The following is a 20,234-nucleotide window of genomic DNA, read 5'->3' as shown; positions in this document are numbered from 1 at the left end:
GTAGTGTTTTAATGCAGATTGTCAGCTTAAATTAAACACTTCTGCCAACTTAAATATCTACCGAAGTTGTAGTTTCAAAGAACTGAAAGCAGACCTGTAAATAATTTTCCATTCCAAAGTTACTTTATTTTGCACTCCTGCTCCTCACGAGTCTAGTCCTGTATAGATTCCTTTGTTCTGCCCATACTTGATGCCAAGCTAAAGGGCCTACAGCTGTTTAAGTCAACTGATGTCCCTCCTTTCAGTATTGATCAGCTATCAAATATATTTTTGCTTTCTTTTGTCTCCACGATACTCTTAACAGCTAATTGTAACCACAGACTTCTGCAGCCAAACACCCAGAGATTCTCAATGTAACAAACATGAGCCTGCCAACTTGAAACTAGGCTTCCTACTGCCCAGTAGACTGGAAAACGTTTCTGTGTGTAAACACGTACCCCTTATACTGCTTTTTCAAAAGACAAAGATGAAATATTAACTAGTTCTACCTTTGAGCTGATGATCTTATCCCTCTTCCAGACTTTAACCTTCACAAATGACCTTTGTTCTCAAAAAGATCTAAAATAATTTTTACAACCAATCAGGTATGCTAAAAATATTATTTTTGTGGAGATCTGCTTGTATCTCTAAATCTTGCTTTTGAACGTTTTAGAATTTAACATAAAGTTAGGATCTTTGCTCTGTAACTCCTTCTCTTACTGTTATCCATCTTTTAAGTCCCATGTTAAATACATAGATTTCAGAACACTGAATAAGAAGATACTATGTGCCTTCCACATGATTTATACAGCCAATAGCAAAGTTAGGTTCTGATAGTTGGGGTTTGTTTTATCTATTGATTTACTGCAGGAGAGTGTGGTGCGTTGTCGTTTTTGGTGTTTTGTTTGTTTTCCTGTGCTCTGAAGTATTTGTGTTCACCTTAAAGCACATTAGCAAAAATAACTGATTTCTAAGGTGGGGGCTTATAGGCACAGACATCACAAAGTAGTATTGTTATTATATACCATTTAATTAGAACAATGCTAAAAGACTATGGGGAGGAAAAAACAAACACCCTAGTTTGGAACCACAGGGAGGCATAAAGCTTATGTTATGGGATCCATAGTGCACTGAGTGCATGTCCTCTCCTAGAGCTCATGTTTTGCACTAGTTGCCTCACTTCACCAGCAGAATGAAGTATTGTTAATACTCTGAAAGCAAGCTCAGGTATCAAAAAAAAAAACAAACCAAAAACTGTACAGTCTGCTAGCACCACTCTACTGGTATTTAACCTTTCCCATCATTGAAGGATAGTCAATTATCATAAAGGAAGAGTGGTTGTTGTGTTTTGGTTTTAATACAATTGAGGGTTTATTTATGGATTGATAAATAAAATATCCAGTCTCAGTGGGACAATAAGGCACAACTGTAGGTTACAACTATATAGCCAGAAGAAAGCAACACCTACTTTTAAGCAGATCACAAAGCCTACAAGCGCTTTTTTTACTTTTTTGTTTTCATTGTTACATTCCTATTTTACATGACATGGTCATAAAACTATAATGTTTCTTGTACTGAGTTTTTAATTTACATTCTTTCTGGAATTGTGCCACATTCTGCAAAACAATAAAGTGCAGCATTTCACTTTACAATTCCTTAATTTAAAAACAAACCAAAAATCCTTCAGAGACTTGCATGTTATTTTTTAACACAAATGACAATTAAAGGAATCAAGAAAAAGGGAAATGCATATTTGAGGGTAGTTTGAGACTCCTAAGTATTTATAGAAATGCTAACACGCCATCATAGAGAAGACGTTATAACACTGATTCTTCAATAAAGAAGCTCCCAAGGGGTGTTTTTTTGTTTGTTTTATTGGAAGGACCTTGCAGAATACAGGATGCTCCAGCTGAACTAGATTAGATCACTTGCGAATCTAGCCACAGAAAATGTTACTATTGAACCTTCAATAATTTTTATCTCTTGAATTTATCAGCATTATGTTAATGGTATTAATCATCTTAATCATCTTACCCTTGCAAAGAAATCTGTCTAGAAATGTATTCTGAAATATTTTGGATAATATGTACTTCCCCAAATTACATTCTTATGCCAGAGCTTTCATAAATACAGCTACCACCCCCAATGCAAATCTGACAGACCAGGATTTCCATACTGGAAAACATAAGTAATTACCGATTATCCAGGCCACTGTGATGTTAAAAAAAAAAAAAAAAAAAAGTACTTCGTTTCATGACACTATTACCCAAGGGCAGTGACAGGTCTACAAATTCAGATTTTGGCATGACTAGTTTTCTTGCATTATGTACACCAGCAAACAAATTTACACTTCCAGGGGTGAAACCACTCCGATGAGAGGAGGGATCCTACAGCAAAGCAACCTGGAGAGGGTACTTCATGGTCCAGTGGCTGTCATGCCTGCAAGCTACTCAAAGGAAAGAAACAAGTTTCTTCATCTGCTACTGGAACAATTTATGTTACTTACTGCAGAATTCCTATTCCATCTGAGGACACCACAGTCTGTCTCCACCACAGATTCTCCTGTTGTATCTGTGAATCTCTCCCACAAAGAATAAAATCTATTCACAGTACTTTAAAGTACTCCAGGTTATCATCATGCGTTCAGTGCCAGTTTTACAATAAAGCCATAGAAATTGAGAAGTCCTCAAGTAAAAGGCAGATTTGGAATCAGGGAAGAAACATGTGCACGTAAAGAGTCAAATAGGGGAAAAAAAAAAAGGCAGCTCTTGTGGTGTTGCTACTGGAAGCAAAAGTGACCTAGTATTTGAGTAGACGCTTGTCTCCAAAGTGTTTCAGAGGGTGCTTCTGTCATGTGTTCTCATTTTTCCATTCTGATTCAGAGCCCAGAAGAATCAGTTTGTAGATTAAACAGCAGTACATAAGGAGAGACATTTTTGCTGAAACAGTAGTGCAGAAGGAGATATGGGATAAAGGGTAAAAATATGAAAGGCAAAGATTTTTTTTTTAAAAATGCTCCTTTCCAAGTTGCATGGCAGCCATTTCCCTTTGTTCCTGATGCACAAGGAATGTTCACATGGTGGAACAAATCAGGGAAGGGTTGGAGATGTATTGTATATGCACCAGTAGCAATGCTCTGGGGGAAGGTGCCAAGGAGAAAATGAAGTTCTATTTATTATATAGTAGGGGCAGAAAGGAATAGGTTCTCCATGCATCAGTGAAGAAATCGAATGCTCATTTTCTGCTCCACATCCACCTTCTCCAAAACCTGCAATAAAATTCAGAAAGAGCTACTTAAATTACTGTACATACTTCTCTCGTACGAGGCTTCTTACTCTAGTGTAGAGGAAATGGGCAGGAACACAGGATGTCTTCAATTTGGCATGCCAGTCTTTCATCTAGAGACTATTTTTCATTCTGGACTAAGGTCCTTCCAAGGAAAGAAACTTCAGCCATTAAAGCTGGAAGAAGGCTGTCAACCAAAATGTAACTAATGCAGTTTCAGTCTGCCAGCCTAGGAAGGCTGGGATTCCCAAAATTACACTGTGTGGGAATGCCTGGCCAGGAAACAGAATACAGAACAGTGTGGGGGAAGTGGCATGAGTAGTCACTGAAGAGCTAAAATCAAGACCACAGCATCACTAATGCAGATTGTTGTAAAACTGGGGTGGTAACTATAATACATTCAACAAATTGCTATTAACACCAAGGTACAAAGACAGTAGTCTGCTCCAGGCTTTAAGGCAGTAGACTTCAGTGTTCCAAGATCAGAATAATTTAAGTCTGAAGAGGTTTCTGGAGGTCTTTTATTCCAACTCCCTCAACTCTTACTTCAAGCCAGGCCAGCTAAGATCAGGTTGTTCAAGGCCTTATCCAGTTAAGTATATCCAAGGAAGGAGGCCCTACATCTGCAGCAGCTATGACCATGCCATTAACAAAAAGGTTTCTTATAGCTAACTAGAATTTCTCTTGCTCCCTAACCAGAACTGCAACTCGTTTGTTGCCTCTTGTCCTGTCTTTGTCCATTTCCAAGATGGGTCTGGTTCCCATCAGGTAGTTGAAATTGTCTGCTATAAGACAACTTTCTGCACTGACTATATAATGGCTCTTTACTATTACCTATTTGTGACTAACAAAACATGTAATTCAAAGGACTAAAGCTAGGAACTTGAATACTGATATGGACTAATTAATAGTATCATGACAGTATTAAAAAAGCCCTGATAAAGACGGGAAGAAAAAGAGGAAGCACAGGCTTGCTTTGCCCAAATGCAGGGAGGACTATTTGAACAACTTCCTCTCTGTCTCCATTTGCATTGTCTGAATGACTTGCCCATTACTAAGCAGTTTAATTTAGTCATTAAAAATGTAGTTTACCAACCTTTACAAACTCTGCAAAAGAGATAGCACTGTCTCCATCTTGGTCAGCTTCCTGGATTGTCCTGTCAGCAATGCTGCCCAGCTGCTCATCTGAAATGTTTACACCAACCATCATCCGTAATACCTGTAATATACAGAAATCCCCATTTTTTTTAATAAGAAAACAAAATAACCATTATTGACATAGGAACTGAAGTATTCTTAGTGCTGCTTTTCATGTGCACATTGTCAAAATAACACTATACAAGAACAACCCGGGAAGATTTCCATGGAAATAATTTCTAGACAAACTTGTGTTTATTCTTTGTATGTCAAGACTTTCAAGAAAGAGAGCTTCCTTTTGTAGCCTCCTTTCACAAACAATCCTGCATTTTCACGAGGCTGCAAGAAGAGGTGGAAGTATGACAAAGCTTTTGGAAGTAGGAATGAGTATGTTTTCTTCCAATGCTTCTGTCTATTTTTTTCCCACAAAACATACCAATATTTGACTGAATATCTGCTGTTTGAGATGACTGCCTACAGGAATCTTCTAAGTGTATGGTCAATGATAACTGTCATTACTGTCTACAGTTACTAAAGCATTTTTGTGCAGATAGAAGGCAGTTCAAAAGTAAATCCTTGTCATACATCGGGAACCACAAATTGCCGTGTCTACTTCCCAGGATTAGTAGTATGTAATTACCCCTAGCTCAAGCCTAGTTTCATATATATGCAGCACTGATGAACTTTGATTACCTTTGCTGCAATTTCAAGAAGTTTTATTCTATTGGGAAGACATGCAAAGGATCAGGCAAACAACCTAATCCCCATTAAGAATTATTAGAAGCACCTTTGAAAGTTATCAAGGTAGTTCCTGAGAGGCTTAGTGTATTTGTTGGATATTTAGGTATCACTTCCAATAGGATCTGCTTAGCCTAATGCTCTGGTTTAAATTTGAATCTAGTATTCCCAGTCTGATAGAACAGCCTCAGCTACCAAATGGATTAAAGTCTCATTCCATATCTAAAGCTTTAAACCAGAGCTAAGCAATTAGCCACCAAATTCCTTCAGGGGTTCTTTTGAGAAGACTCTTATAACTCCCCTCTTCATTCTAATGGGTATGAAGTCACAGAGAAAGTCACGATGGAGTGATTCAAAGCAGCCCTGTGCTATTTACCTGAAGAAGCTCATCCCTGGAAATCTTGTCATCTTTATCTAGATCATATAACCGAAAAGCAACTACAGGAAAGAAAAGAATGAGCAGTTGAATTCAAGTGCAATTCATTTACTTCATAACAATAAATTTATATTAAAAAATTGTAAGTATTCATAAATCATCTAAAGATAATTAGCTTAGAATTTTAATTCACCATACAATTAATGTTCAGTTCCATAAAGTGTTATTACTGCATACAGGAATAACATTGCCAAGAAGCAAAAAAATCTTAAAAGTACTCTGCATGAGTACTTCCAGAAGCGCTCTGTTTGCAGAGGTATTTCCTCAAAGCCCTGAGTCGTGGAAGTATAATTACCACTGAGATACAACCAATCCTTTAACTTCAGAGCCAACCATTTTTACATTACCATTCATTCTCTTTGACTATATTTTGGATGAGATATGACAGAAAGTTTAAGTGCTCTGAGGACTGTTGCCAACATTGACTAGCAAGCAAGAGCATTCTGCCCATACACTGTAGGTAGACATGCAAATACTCAAGAGAGTACTCAGCTGAAGGTAGGAAAAAAAGCACTATATTATATGGAAGACTGCAGAAAGATGTGGAAAAGCCCGTTCATGTACGGAATGTGGCTTCTCAATCTGAAATAGCTTTGGATGCAAACCATTTTGAAATACTTCTGTTCTGAGAAGTTTGGGAAAACATAGAGATCATTCAATATTCAACCAATTCCACCAAATTCCAATACATGAATGAGTCATTTGTTGACATTCTGAAGGTAAGCTTGCAAATTAATTTTTAGAAAAATCAGGTATTACAAGGATATCATTCCACAGGGAACAACTGTACACAAGATCCCAAGCCCTTCACTCCCTTCCCAGAAAAGAAAAAAAAAATTGCTTCTGTAGGAAGGTTCGCATTTCTTACAGTGGAGCTTGTTACTTCGGCTGTTCAGTGGTTCCGGTCCATTCTGATCTTTGCTCTTTTCATTATCTTCTATCGGTCTGAAGTGGGCTAGTGTTCTCATGAATCCACGGAAATTCACCTGGTCCTCTCTGTGTAAGCATTTCAGCAGGTCAGTCTTAGCACAGCTTATGCAGATTCTTTATTTCAGTAAAGAAGAATATGAATCTCTAAAGCATCAAAACCATACAGACTCTTCTATTCCCACCTCCCCATGGTTTGGCTGTCTATGCTCAAACCCAGCTGGAATAGAGAGCAGGTGCAACTTGGGATCACACTGTTGTGAATATGATGTAAAAAAAGCAAACAAAAAAAAGCAGCTGTGAGGAGCCCCTTGCCTGCAAGCTCTATTTAAGCTCAAGCCCTCACCCTTGGTCCCTGCCTGAGCATCCTGCAGCTCTGCCTGAGCCTGAAAATGCAGCGTGCTGATCTGGACACCAAATCTCTGACCCGAGTCTTGTTCCACCACTGCCAACTTGTCTGGCAGCCACTGATAAGACAACAGTCACTGGACCTGCTCTCTGTGCCCTTTGTCAGCAAGGATCTTGCCCCTGCCAACTCTGCCATCACCCTTGACTCCTGCTTGTGGGGCAGCCATGGCTCACCGCTCCCCAATAAACAGCTCTCTTCTCTAGGGTTTCTGTGGGAACAGCTACATAACGACTTCCCAGGACTCCTGCTTTCTGCTCAGGAAACCCTGCTTGGTATTAGGCGATATTATGACTTGATTAGACAACCAGTTTTTCATCAATTGGTAATGACAAATGTCTTCAAGAACAGCAGCAGATTCCATAGAACAATCTAGAGACGTGTAATGATGACAGACAGTACTGCAAATTTGATCATCTCTTCGGGTTTATGTTAGAAATGCCATAAGCCATGTCTTAAATGTGATAAGAAACCCCTAAAACCAAAGAAACAAAGCAAGCTCATCTAATAAAGGTACATTTAGAGACTAAAAGGTGAAAAACAAGACTTGATTTCAATCCTACTTAGCATAAAATAGTATTGCTACAAGTTTGCTTTAAGAACCGAAGTCCATACATGTCCTTGACTTTCTTTAGAAGTGTTCAGCAGCGCAGCAAGAAGAATGGAAAACAGTGACACGAAGCCTGAGTTTGCCAATGAATGAAGCACACAAAAGTCTTGTAAGATTGTGAAGTATTTCTCATTACAGAATAAAAACATGCTGAAGAAACAATGTACCCACACACATTTCATTACAAGTTTCAGGTGTTCCACTATTAGTAAATTCAAATTTCATGCTTGAATTATCAGCATTTCACTCCTATCAAAATTTCTGATGAACTACAAATCTTGTGCCTGCTTGCAAATTCAGCCCATTGTAACTCACCCTTCTGGAAAGAAGGCATTGATAATTCTGTCTCCCAGAGGATTGATGGCAAGCTCTGGAATCCGCTGGAAGTCTTCACGGCTAAGTAAAGCAAGAACACAAGAAGTCTGAGAAGAAAAAGTTTATTTAAAAGAATTAATAGTAAAACATCCATTCTGTTCTATTTCTGCAGCAAGACACTTGGTGATTTTTAAAATTTAACTCTAAAGCAGGTTTTCCCTATGACTAATGGCACAAAACAAAGCCAAAGTCAATGCCAAGCCTATATTACATTACAGACTAACTGTGCTTTTGTCACATTAATGGCACTTCTCAGATACCAACGTTGTGCTATAAACTCTCCTGTAATGATGCCAACTAGTTTGAAATTTAAGGAGAGGAAAGCTTCTGAAATGGCTTTGAAGGAAAATATGGCATTCAAATGATTTTTTTTAATAATTATTTTGGTATTGAATCATTTAAGTTGGCATGATTTTTCCAGATTACCTCATTCCAGATTCTCAGAAAATACCACACTCCTCCAAATATACCACAGGTGATCTGCATATTCTAACAGATTTTTTTTTTCTTATGCAACGATTTTATATCTTCTTATTAATGCCAAATTGCAGATCATTTTAGCTTTAATCAAGCAGCACTCCTATTTTAAAGTAGTAAATTTAGACTTGGACAGGGGCCTGTATACCAGATGTAACCCCAGCAGCACATTGCAAATACTCACTGCTCTTGCCAACCATTCTCTTTTCTGCTCATGATTATAGGTATGCAGTATAGAATAAGTATCACTGTGCTTACATTATTATAGCTTTCTATGATCTGGAAGACATCATGAGCCACATTGACCTAAACACATTTTACATCAGTATGACATGAACACAGGGGTCATTCTATTAGAGTTGCACTAATCATTTTTCTTTTCTTTTAACCTAATATAATGCCACTGACAGGAAAGTGGGACAATCTTGGTGTGACCAAGGCAGATACAAGAAGTGTGTCTTAGTGAATTCTTCAGCCAACAGGGTTTGGTTTATTATCTTGTTTTGTCTTCTCCCCTACTACAACAGGGCACAACAATTTCTCAATACAAGATGTAGTTCATAATCATTTAGATTTCAAATGCAAAGATAACAGCAATGGGGTAAGGCTGTAAACACAACCTATTCTGTCTGTATGCATAACTTGACATTTCCTGCTCAGTCTCCAGAAATATTGGAAATTCCCTTCAAGTCAGATACAGTCCTGATGCTTTTGAAGTTTGGGTCAAAGTTTCAAGCTTGGTTACTAAATGTTTGCTACTTTTGGAAACTATGCTCACAAAATGAATCAGCAACAAAGTTTGATTCATTATGTCACTGAACCAAAAAACTGGCAGAGTAAACACAAACAGATTTTGAGATTAATTATACCGGCCTTTATAACACTGTGAGACCGGGAACAAGGAACTGCCTAACTTTATTACTAGTCTAACCTGGGTAAGACACAGAAGCAAGACATTCTAGTTTTAAATGCATTCTAAAGCACTCCTTGTACCCAGTCACAGCACTGTTAAAGAGTGCCAACTGTAATATATTTTTACAGCATGGTTAAACTGTTTGACCTTCTAATAGAAAGACCTGACCATATTTTTAAGCTATCCCAGCAAACTTCTGCTCTGACCAGGTCTGAATTATTTTTAATACGCAGAGTTAAGATCCACATAACATGACCAACTTGTTAACAGACCCTTCAGGACTGCTGCATTTCAAGCTATAGCTGAAGGGCAAAGTATGCATTAGCAATTTAGGCAGGAGATGCAGTGATGTAGAAAACCTATGTCCTAGTAACTATATTTCAACAACAGGACTTCAGTGTCAATGCTAACATTTACAAACTAAAAGTAGCAGCTGCCCTCTCTTTCATCTAGAGCAAAATTCTAATGCTTCAGAATTTTTTACTTGCATATCACTATATTTTAGTATTCAGCCGCAATTTACACTCAGTATTTCAGCCTCCAGTTACTCTGCTTTCTAGCAGGAGATTAACAATTAACCACAAATAACTCCCCAGGTTTCAAACCTATTTGCCCTGTCATTATCAGGATTGCAGTTGACAATTGTTGCTTATTAAGAGCACATTACTGGGTAAGTGTTATAATTGAAATAGCTGTAACAGCCATAAAAGTAAATGAATGCATAAGGTAAGTTATCTGCCACTTCATAAAATAAGGCTTCCTGCAGCCATTAGGAACCAAGTTCACCTGGCTGAGGCTGGAGCTTACAGGAAATTTTATGCCCTCTAGTTCTTCTGGGGTCATGAGCCATGGCAACAAGGCTCTTCTAAGTACCTTTCCAGTAACCTGTCTTCAGTTAAATCCTTTCCTAAATGTAACATGCAACGCAACTTTCAACTGCATGTTATCATTATGCAGGCCAACCATTTAATATATACGCCAGTGCATTTACACCTAGACACACTTTGCAGTAAGGAATTTGTAGATTCTAAGACAAGTATTTCTAAGCATGAATATACCCTCCAAGGCACACAGCAGATCCTTACTGTAAAGGTGTTTCTGCCTTACCCCAAAAGCTGCAAAAAACCTACTAGACCCTTTCTTCCATTATTTCTGGTTGTTCCTGCTCTTTTTACTTCTAGATAGTAGCAGAGTACTGTTCCCACAACAGAGATGAGGAGGGTAGGGCTATCTAGAGCTGAGGGAAAGTAAAACAATAGAGAGAAAACACACCATATGCAAAACAGAACTGGTAGAACAAACGAAAAATGTCCAGAAGATATAGATAACAAGAAATCACTTGAAAAAGGGAAATAATTAAGCAAGGTATATCATGCAAGGTGGTCAAACAGATTTAACAGGTCACTACTGAACGGGTTTCATTGCTCCCTTCCATTGCTAATATTGGCTGGCTCATTCATCAAACCTTTCGGTCATCTGATTTATCTCACTAACACCCAGAAAAGCTCCCCACCTTCCTCCTCTTTATCCTCCCAATTATCTTTCTGTTGAATTAGCAACTTGAAGCAGTCCAAAAAACTTTAAAAAAAATCTAAGAGCACCATAGCTGAGAAAGAGGCGCTGGGAGCTTGGAGAAATAACAGGGAAAGAGGATGGACACCATCCTCTTCCACAGCCAAGTCAGCTATCTCATCTAACTTCACCCTTACACATGCCCTACACAAATTTTAAAAGTTGGTTAGCTATCAGTGCAGTTTATAAATACTAGGCCAAGAAATACACTGAAAGTAAGGTGATCTTTACATGAACAACGGGGAGAGGGGAAGAAGGGGAAAGGCAGTGTGAATAAAGTGTGGCTGAGGATGGAATTTGCAATCCATACTCATATCCTGCCTGTCCTCTCTGTTTTAGACAAAGCTAAAAATCATTTGCATTTTCTTGAGCAAAGGTAAAGAATTCCATGTTCAGAGAGCTAGCTTTTATGCTTTACCTTGAAATCTTGCAATATCCATTTGAACTAATAAGAACAAGCCTGACGTCTTTCCAGAGTGAAATGATTCGGTTCACTGACAGAGATTAACAGATGGTCCAGCTAGCTCTTGTTACCCTACTCTTAGGACCAGGGGCTTTCTGAAGTTCTTCAGGAGACACCATCCTGTGAACAGGTTTCATAAGCATGAGATATGCATCAATAGCTCAGTGTGTAAATTCTCCTCATTTATCAGCTTTCAGAACACTTGCCCTCCCTTACTTCTTCCACTCTCACCACACTATACCAATTGCCATGCAATAAAAAGTACTTCTGAATTAGTTAACTTGCCATTTCCCAAGTTAAGAAAATGCCATAAGGGGGAGGCTCCATGCAAGTGTTAGATGGAAGAGTAGCAGTTTAGACAAGTCTCTCCTTTTTTTTACAGCTCCATATATATCTGTCTGGAGCTATTTACCAGTAGATAAGTTTTGAAACAGATGTATTATTGTGTGGTGTATACTTCAGCACCAGCCCAACAAGGAGACTCACCGAAGCAAGCACATACTTATTCTGGTCACATGCTTCAGTTGCCTCATCCTAGAAATCAGAATATAAAGAAGAACACATGCACACTGGTCTCCTCCTGACCTATAGTTAGGATGTAGGCAAACAAGAATGTTTCAGATTTCACCATTTAGATGTCGCTCTGGACATCCACAGGTATCAACCTTTTGTTTTAGCAACTCAGCATGTCACAATACTGAAATAAAAGGTGACAAAAGAATTTTCAAAGTAACAGTTTTTTTCCCGGTTTCCATGATCTGGTTTCATTCAGATGGCACAAGTTTGAGGGAGCTTATTCATTTTGTTTAGGAAAAGTGAAACTAAAGAACAGTACAAAATTTTTCTACACTTTTGAAGATTTGATAAGAGCTAATGAGTAACTATGGCTATAGTCATTTAGATGATAAGGATGGAAAGGGGGGGAAGAGCTCAGACAAGACATATGAAGTTTTGTCTCCATCAATAACCTTCTCTTAGGTCTCATTTATGTAAGTAAAAAGAAAGTTCCTTGAAACTGCACATAGGTACACTGGATAAAAACATTAGGCCAGGAAAGATTTCAGCTTTTGATTATAGTTCCAGAATGAATTACCTGTCTCTTATAACCACTGGGATTAATCATCATCATCTACCAGATCTTCTGTACCAAGTGCTCTTTACCTTGCACATTTTTAATACATAGTTAAGAAGGACAGCACAGCTCTTCCCCTTCTTCAGAAGGGTGGTACACATTTAAACATTTCATGCCATAAAAAACTGCCTAACACTTCTTTTCCTCCTCATAGTCTCATAAGCAATTTCTGTCATGTTTGCTTTGTAAGTCAAAGGTGTGAAGTCATCCCTATGGAAAAAGTCATTCTTGCTCACAGGAAACAAACAGAAGACATGCCTTCTGAACCCTTTGGCAGTAGTAAGCAGGTGACAACTTCATCTTGCTTGTCTCAAAGTAGCAAGTTCTCTTCCATCAGTATTTCAGAAACCAACACTTATGAGCTTCCAAGCTGTAGTTCTTACTCTCCCCTCATTGTTTTTTTCAGGAAGTAGCTTTCCCCTACTTAGACTTAATGGTTTCCACATATTGTGGGTGCCAGGACAGCTATCAAAATTTGAATGCCACTCTAAGTCAGGCACATTTGGGAGGAGGCTATGCTTTGATGTCAATTATTGGAAGTTAAGGCATCACCATTTGCACAGTTGCTGGGATTTTCCAAACAAACTTCATTTCCTTTCTGAAGTACCATGTGATTATCGACAATGAAAGTCAAACTCCTCCTGATACATAATACTATGAAACTACCCATTGTGTAACAGACGTTCTTAATTAATTACTCCTCTTACATAAACTGAGTACAATCACTTTAAAGTTTATACAAGCTTTACGGACTCAATAGGTGAATGTGAAGTTGGAGGGAAGAGGCGAGGAAGAATGTGTTCTAGAATACGTTCAAATTGTGCTAGACTGGTCTGGCAGCCATCACCTTTATTAATCAGTGAAGATTAAACCCACATGCAAGGTCTGAAGAGGCTGTTAATGTTCTTCTTATTCAAGTAATTAAAGTTTGAGACATACATACTATTAACCTTACCTACAATATCATCAGCTGATCTGTATGTCACAATTGCTAATTAGCCTGTGCTACAATTTATATGATACATTGGCTTTGGTGACAGAGTGGCCTTAAGAAGTTCCTGCCCATCCCAAGCCAATTGTTTCCACACCCACAATCCATTTTGGCATTTCTTCAGTTGTGCAAGTCCAGATATTTACAGTACAGCCACAGTCCAAATCACTGGAGTCAGTCAGCTTAAAAATACCTATACAAGCCAGAAGAGGAGAGAGTATTTTTAACCAAAAATAATCACTCAGTGGTCCTGTTTACAGTACAACTCCACAACCAATTACTTAAATGTTAACTGAGAAGTCAGCAATTTGTGGCACCAGAAGGAGCTGCACATTTCCTTCAAGAAAGGAAATGGTAGTAGACTGGCTTTGGCAGCGCTACCAGCTTATCTTACAACTTGTCACCATCTTCTAAGCAGTGATTCTATTATATATAGCTTTACAGATTGGTTGGTTTACAGGTATGTCTAGCTTTTATAGGTTCATAGTGCATCCTACAATCACATTTTGCAAGATCACATACAAAACCCCAGGCAATCCCTAAATCTGTGTTTACTGGGTTTGACAGGGATAGAGTTGCTATGAAAGAAATCAAGTCCATCCCAGCCAGACCCCATCTGCTATGCTACAAGGTCCCTTTCCCCTTCCTACTCTCTACTGCATTCTCTCCAAATTCCCTGCACACTGGTTCCAGCATATATGGTAAATGGGAAACAAAATCCACCTGAAAACTCATCAAATTCTTTTCTCATTGTTTTGCCTGGCAAGTTTTCAAAGCTGTAAGTTAGTTTCCAAAGATGAGTCCCGACTATCAGCATCAACACAGAAAAGCAAGAGACTTGCAGTGGCAATATGGTCTCAGACCAACTAGGTCGCAAAATTGCTGCCCTGGTGCAATCATGGACAGCTCTTATTTGTCATGTTTCCCTAATATTAATCTGCAGGAAACATCAGAAGAGATGAATAATAAACTTAATACAATCAAAATTCATCATTAGTTCAGTAAATAAAGAGCAAACCAATACCAACATGCAACACAATAACCAGAGTGGGGAAGGCTAGAGAAAAAAAGGCAGCAGGCAGAGAACTATTTTAACAGACAATCATCCCACTAGAGTTTACCTTTCAGTTGAAAATATTCTTTCCAGCAGACTCAGTCCAAAGTGAACGATGTTTTGCAGATAAAGTTTAAGCCTCATCTTTATTTAATTGATTAAGGCGTAAGAAACTGGTTCACTTTCATCGTTTTCAAATTGTAGACAGAAAACAAACACTTTAAAAGTCTTGGAATATCCCTGACTAGCACTTTAAAGAATAAAATGTATATTTGTTTAGTCACAGTGACTTGGTTCCAGCTCACTCTTTTTATTTTTGAGCTTGCTAACAGGCATGGTTGTTCAACAGGAAGTGTGAACTTAAGAACAGTAAAGGGCTTGCAGATCAAAGTAGTGTTAAAAGACACTGGGTATCAGAAAAAAAATCAAGTGTCCATGCTCTGAAAAACATAAATGATCTTTTTGTTATGAAAGTCAGGATGAAGAAGATATAATGGAACCATTCTTGTAATAATCACTAGAAGCAACATATAAAGGTAAAAAATAATCTATAAACGTGGTTTAACATTTCTAAATAGTTGTTTTAAGGCCTTGAATACCACATCTGACCTTTCTTTTATTAACTGCCACAAAACCTCAGCACTACAGTACAGACAATTGGTAGTCAGCGCATCTTAGTTCAACAATCAGATTTCTCCTGGCCTTTCACAGAAGAGAACAAACTTTAATATCCACGTACACATTAGGTTTGAAAGAACCTGTGATAATAGCCTCACTGATTCACTGTGAGGAAAACAGGCAGGCATCCCACAACAGCAAGGTACCATTAGAGATATGTGTCAACAGAAGGACAGCCAAATTAGTGATGATACCCACCTAAGAGTGCCATTTTCTCCTTTGTCTAGGCTGGTGAAGCGACTGTACAAGCGAGTAATTTGACTGTGGGAGACTGAAGAAAAAAAGAAGAAAAAATTAGCATGTTTACTCATAGGAAGAACACATGACACAAAACTACTCCATTGCCAGAAGCAGTGTTACGAAAAAAAAAAAAAGAAGAAAAAAAAATTACACAAGATACTTTGGAATCACACAGCAATCAGCAGTTTAGGGACTTCTTGAGCTGTATATTGTATCTTAATATTCAAGAATCCATAAATAAGCCTATTCTTCAAAAAATTGGCTAATTCTGATTTTTACCCCCTTATATTTTTGGTCTCTAACATCCTTTGGTTATCTGATGGCAATTAAAAAGAAAAAAATATTTGATTCACAGTTCCCATATTTCCTTTACAATGAGAAATAATCCAGAAACAGCCTCCACTGATGACCTGTACATTATTCGCGACACTGCAGACCTTCGCTGCTGCATCTTTCCTTTTCTTTTGTCATTTACATCTAAAGATGGGAAGTGTACTCAGTTTCTCTGCATGTGGAAAATGGTCAGAGAGATTTTACACCTGATCACTTTCCTTTTATAGGACTGCCTGAATCTAAACAGGTTTTTCATTTTGCAGTTCACTAAGGTCACGTTCAGACTTCCAGGGCATCAAGTTAAAAGATAAAAAGCCTATTTCTAAATAAGTTCAGGAAGGAGTTGGGACATAAAGCAAGCAGCAAGTTATCGCAGACTTTTAAAATCAGCAGTTTGAACAGGACATTGCAGATCCAGTGTTAATTTTACCATTATGCTATCAAGATTACCAAGGTCTCAGACCACCCACGATACTAGCCATCTAGGTCTTCAGAAGAGTCCATGATGGGAGCGGGTTAAACCTATGTAGACTAGCAGCTCTTTTAACACTGAAAGAATGCCCTATAAAAGATCTTGTTTTACAGAGCCTCTTCAGATAAAGTTAATAAATACATGAAATAAGACTGAATTGAATTCTAATGTTTACTTGGTAAAGATGTGATTTTTCTATAATGTTCAACTAGTACTTTGTGTCATTTTCAAATTCAATTGTTTTAAAAGCCTTCACTAGCATGTGTACAATACTTCCTATACTTTTGTTACTTGCTAAAACTTAGTTGGGAACAGGTTGCACAACAGTTGTTTGATCTGTGACAGAGTCTTTTTTTTTTTTCCCACATTTGTTCTTTCTCCAGGCTATTTGTTTAGGTTCAACTGTTCCCTCCTTTAGGAGGACCTGCCAGAAGCTTTTCCCTCCCCCCCCACGGCCCCTTGTCTCCCAGGCAACTTTCATTCTTTACATAGGGTTGGGCAATTTGCTCAGTTCCACCTAAGGCAACTTCTCTACAATCAGATTTGGCATCTTGCTCAATTTCAAGTTAGCAACACACACATAGAAAGCAAGCACCAGTGTTTTAAAGCCTTCAAACTTTGCATTTCTGATTTAGTATTTTAGATATGATATGCAATAACAACTGATAATGAAAAAAGAATAGCCTGAAGTTACATCTCCAATAAGAAGCCCTGTACACCACTCCTCCCTCGAAAGAAAGTAAAGAGAATTCTATTTGGTAGCTACTATTTCCAAACTAATGCCAGTAACTCACAACGAGTGTGATAAATAGTACGTACCTATTGATAGGAGCAGAGATGTTTTTGTTATCATCATACTAGACAAAAAGCAGGGCATAGCTACACAAGAAACAAAGATGAATCGGGTCCACCACTGTAATTTTTCCTAATTTCCTTTTTGGCTCTCAGGCCTCAAGAAAGCTCCATCACTAGACACTTTTTCGCCTTCTCATTCAAAATAAAGAATCTGACATTCCCTGCTTATCATAGGAGAAACAGAAACGAGATCTGCACTTTATGACCCACTCTTAAAGGCTAAGGCTTAAAGCTAGTTGAAACACAGCTATTCCACTAAGGCCCTTCTAAAAATTAAGTCAAAACCTCTAGTATAGGAGCTGTACCCTCTATTTTACTTCTACTAAGTCATTAGAAAGTTTTTTTGCAACTAAACATTCTGACACTTGCCTAAAACATTAGCAGAAATCCATATAAATACATTGTATTTATATACTTAGAAAAATACATAAATAGCCATCAGGATATCCGGCCCTTGTTAACACTAAAATTTTTTTTTCCTCCTGAGCTTTGATATGAGTACTAGTTTATTATTAATTCTTAGGTAGACTACTTCAAAGTATGGGAATAAAGGGTGTGAACCAAACTGTCTGAATACTGTTACATTCCAATGGTTTTCCAAAAACTTGGAACAGAATGCAGACAAGCAACATCTCCAACCTCTCATTTGTTTCTTCTAGTTGTTACTGCAATACAAAAGCAATTAAAACTAAGGTTTTTTCAAATTCAAATTTCAAAATGCTTATATGCAAAGCAAACAATTTCCTTACATTATATAAGACTTAGGACTGTCAACTTTAGGCTTAACGCCTGTTACTGGAAATCTTCCATCACTAAGTAGATGTTTTAGTGGACACGTTATTATCCAGTTCTTGGAAACATTACCGTAGCAGATTTTTCTAAACTTACTATGCTACGAAGTTTTTACCACAAGGAAAAGTAACATAGAACTTTAATCCTAACTTAAATTTCATTCAAGAAATTAAGTCTCATTGTATGGCTTTTGAAAGAGTATGCTTGAAGTTCCCTAAAAGATAACCTTTTAGTCTGTTTGGCTACAGAACATTAACATATGGTTTATCGCTCATGTTAGTATCATTAACAATTCAGTTTTGTGCTATATAAAGAAAATAGAATACCAGGTTGGAAGGGACCACAAGGAAAATTCTAGGAATGAAACACCACTGACAATAAATCAAAACCTTTCAGAAAAACATTCCAGATTTAGGGTTTGTTTTTTAAAGTACCTTTAAAAATGAGGTGAGGCTACTTTTACTCTATGATCAGGAAAAAAAAAAAAAACAAACTAAAACCAAAAAACCTACAACAAAACACAAACAACAAGTTCTTGCTGTATAAGTGGAGTTTGAAATTCATATTTGTTTATCGTAGCCCTCCAGTAGAAGGTTCTCTTGACAGATGGCAAAAGGATCATGGAAAGCATGTTAACTCAGCTGTTGATTATGCCAGTCAGTACTGTCTTAATCTCCTTCCACTCCTTTTCCTGAAGCAAATAAACTATCACCTAAAATGAACATATGATAACATTTCAATTCGAAAGAAAACTGAGGAAAGTATTTTCATAAGGCAAAAGCAAACGAGCAAGCATAAGCAGGAAAAAAAGCATGATCTGGGAAGACCTTGTTTCCCCGAAGGGAAAAAAAAAAAAAAAAAAAGAACAAAAACCAACAAAACCAAACCAAACAAAACCAACAACCTACCAAACAAACAAAAAAACCCCACAAAACAAAATAGCAAAGTGATAAATATGATGTTAATACCTCCACTCTTCAACTAGTTAGAAGGGCACCCACCCTCTATTTACTACCAATCAGTATTTGCTAGAATTCTGATGGACAACATTTTATCAAGCAAATTAACAACACTGAGTTTGTGCTTTTCTAAAGTACTTTATGTTTATTTATGTTTAGGGAAAATAACTCAATCAAATACTATATGGTATATACCACAGTCCAGCTTGAATAATGCTCTCACGATTGCCAACTAATGCAGGAATTTTCACTTTAGTTAACCATACCCAATTCCCACGAGTTATGTTACCTCCTCTATCTTCTAAATGCCACTAATTCTGAATATCCTTAAAGCAACTTTAGCGATAGCTAAAAATACTGTAACAAATACTATAATAAAAAATACTATACAATGAGAGCTCTTTCGCGCTATAAACAGCTGCTGGAAAACTCCAGAAAAAGACAACTGGAAATCCACCGAGTTCTCTGTGATGGAACGCAATCGCACAGGTACCAAGAGCGCTGGCTCCCTCCCTGCTCGCACCTCGCTGCCTCTCTACAGCCGTTCTTCGCCTCCTCAAGCCCCAGTAACGGCTCCCAGGAGAGGAGTCCCCCGCAGACCCAGCACTGCCAGACACCCACACCCCCGGCTGGCGGGATGGCAGCCTTCGCTTTCTCGTGCGCCAAGCAAACACCAAGCCCCGCTGTCCCCGCCGCGTTAAGACCAACCCAGGGAGCACCGCAACTCCCAGCAGCTACAGTTACAGCCGGCGGCTGCTGCCAGCCCACAGCGAGCGGCAGACTGGCGGAGTCCCAGAGGGGACGCGTTGCCCGCAGATTCCTGCCAGCCCCGGGCTACTCCTGCGCCGCGACCGGACCAAGAGACGCTTGCCAGGTTTCGACAGGCCTACGCGACATGTCCGCCCCTGGCCGCTGGGGACAGCGGGGTCTCGGCCTGGGGCCGGCTGAGGCACAGCCCGGACGGGAAGGCAACAATCGCGCTCGGCTCCCCGCGCCAGGCAGGGCCGGTGCGCCGGGGAGCACTCAGCGCGCAGCTGCCAGCAGACGGACAGCGGGGCGGCCAAAGCACCTCCTCGGCTTGAGGAACGGGGCGCTGCCCCGCTCCGGGCACCCAGCCCCCACGGCACTTCCCGGCCCGCCTCGCCCCGCACTCACAGCCGGTCTCCTTCTTGATCTCCTCAATCTCCTCGTCCCGCAGCAGAGTGGATGCCCGGGAACCCATCGCCGCCGCTAGGCCTAAGGAAGCGAAGGGCCGAAGTACGCGGACAAACAGCAACAGCGGTACCACAGGTACCACAGCTACCCCAGCACGGGCCCAACCACGGCCGCCCACCGTACTGAGGCAGAAGATGAGCCTGCACCGACTCTTATCGCCCCGCCTGCAGCGTCCGTCCCGGCCCAGCCGTCGTT

The 20,234-nt window shown here is 39.1% G+C and overlaps 1 protein-coding gene across 1 annotated transcript; it reads right to left on the bottom strand.

Annotated features, from left to right (window-relative positions):
• Positions 1-1,835: 1,835 nt before the first annotated feature.
• CHP1 (calcineurin like EF-hand protein 1) lies at positions 1,836-20,198 on the bottom strand. Its single transcript, XM_065839788.2, has 7 exons — positions 19,980-20,198; positions 15,372-15,444; positions 7,834-7,914; positions 6,444-6,571; positions 5,516-5,577; positions 4,361-4,483; positions 1,836-3,247 (listed from the first exon to the last, which is right to left on the bottom strand). The coding sequence occupies exons 1-7, from the start codon at positions 20,044-20,046 to the stop codon at positions 3,194-3,196; spliced, it is 588 nt and encodes a 195-aa protein (XP_065695860.1). The 5' UTR covers positions 20,047-20,198; the 3' UTR covers positions 1,836-3,193.
• Between the last annotated feature and the right edge of the window lie 36 nt (positions 20,199-20,234).

This window comes from Patagioenas fasciata, chromosome 5 (genome assembly GCF_037038585.1).
Source record: "Patagioenas fasciata isolate bPatFas1 chromosome 5, bPatFas1.hap1, whole genome shotgun sequence".
Classification (NCBI taxonomy): Eukaryota; Metazoa; Chordata; class Aves; order Columbiformes; family Columbidae; genus Patagioenas; species Patagioenas fasciata.
Note: the sequence above shows the minus strand (reverse complement) of the source record. Positions and strands in the feature narration are given on the sequence as shown.

Excerpts from the sequence above, each read along its gene's own strand:
- CHP1 (XM_065839788.2), bottom strand. The coding sequence starts at position 20,046 with ATGGGTTCCCGGGCATCCACTCTGCTGCGGGACGAGGAGATTGAGGAG. Across the intron at positions 4,484-5,515 it reads CCAGGGATGAGCTTCTTCAG|GTATTACGGATGATGGTTGG; the intron begins GTAAATAGCACA and ends TGTATATTACAG. Across the intron at positions 3,248-4,360 it reads CTTTTGCAGAGTTTGTAAAG|GTTTTGGAGAAGGTGGATGT; the intron begins GTTGGTAAACTA and ends ATTTTATTGCAG.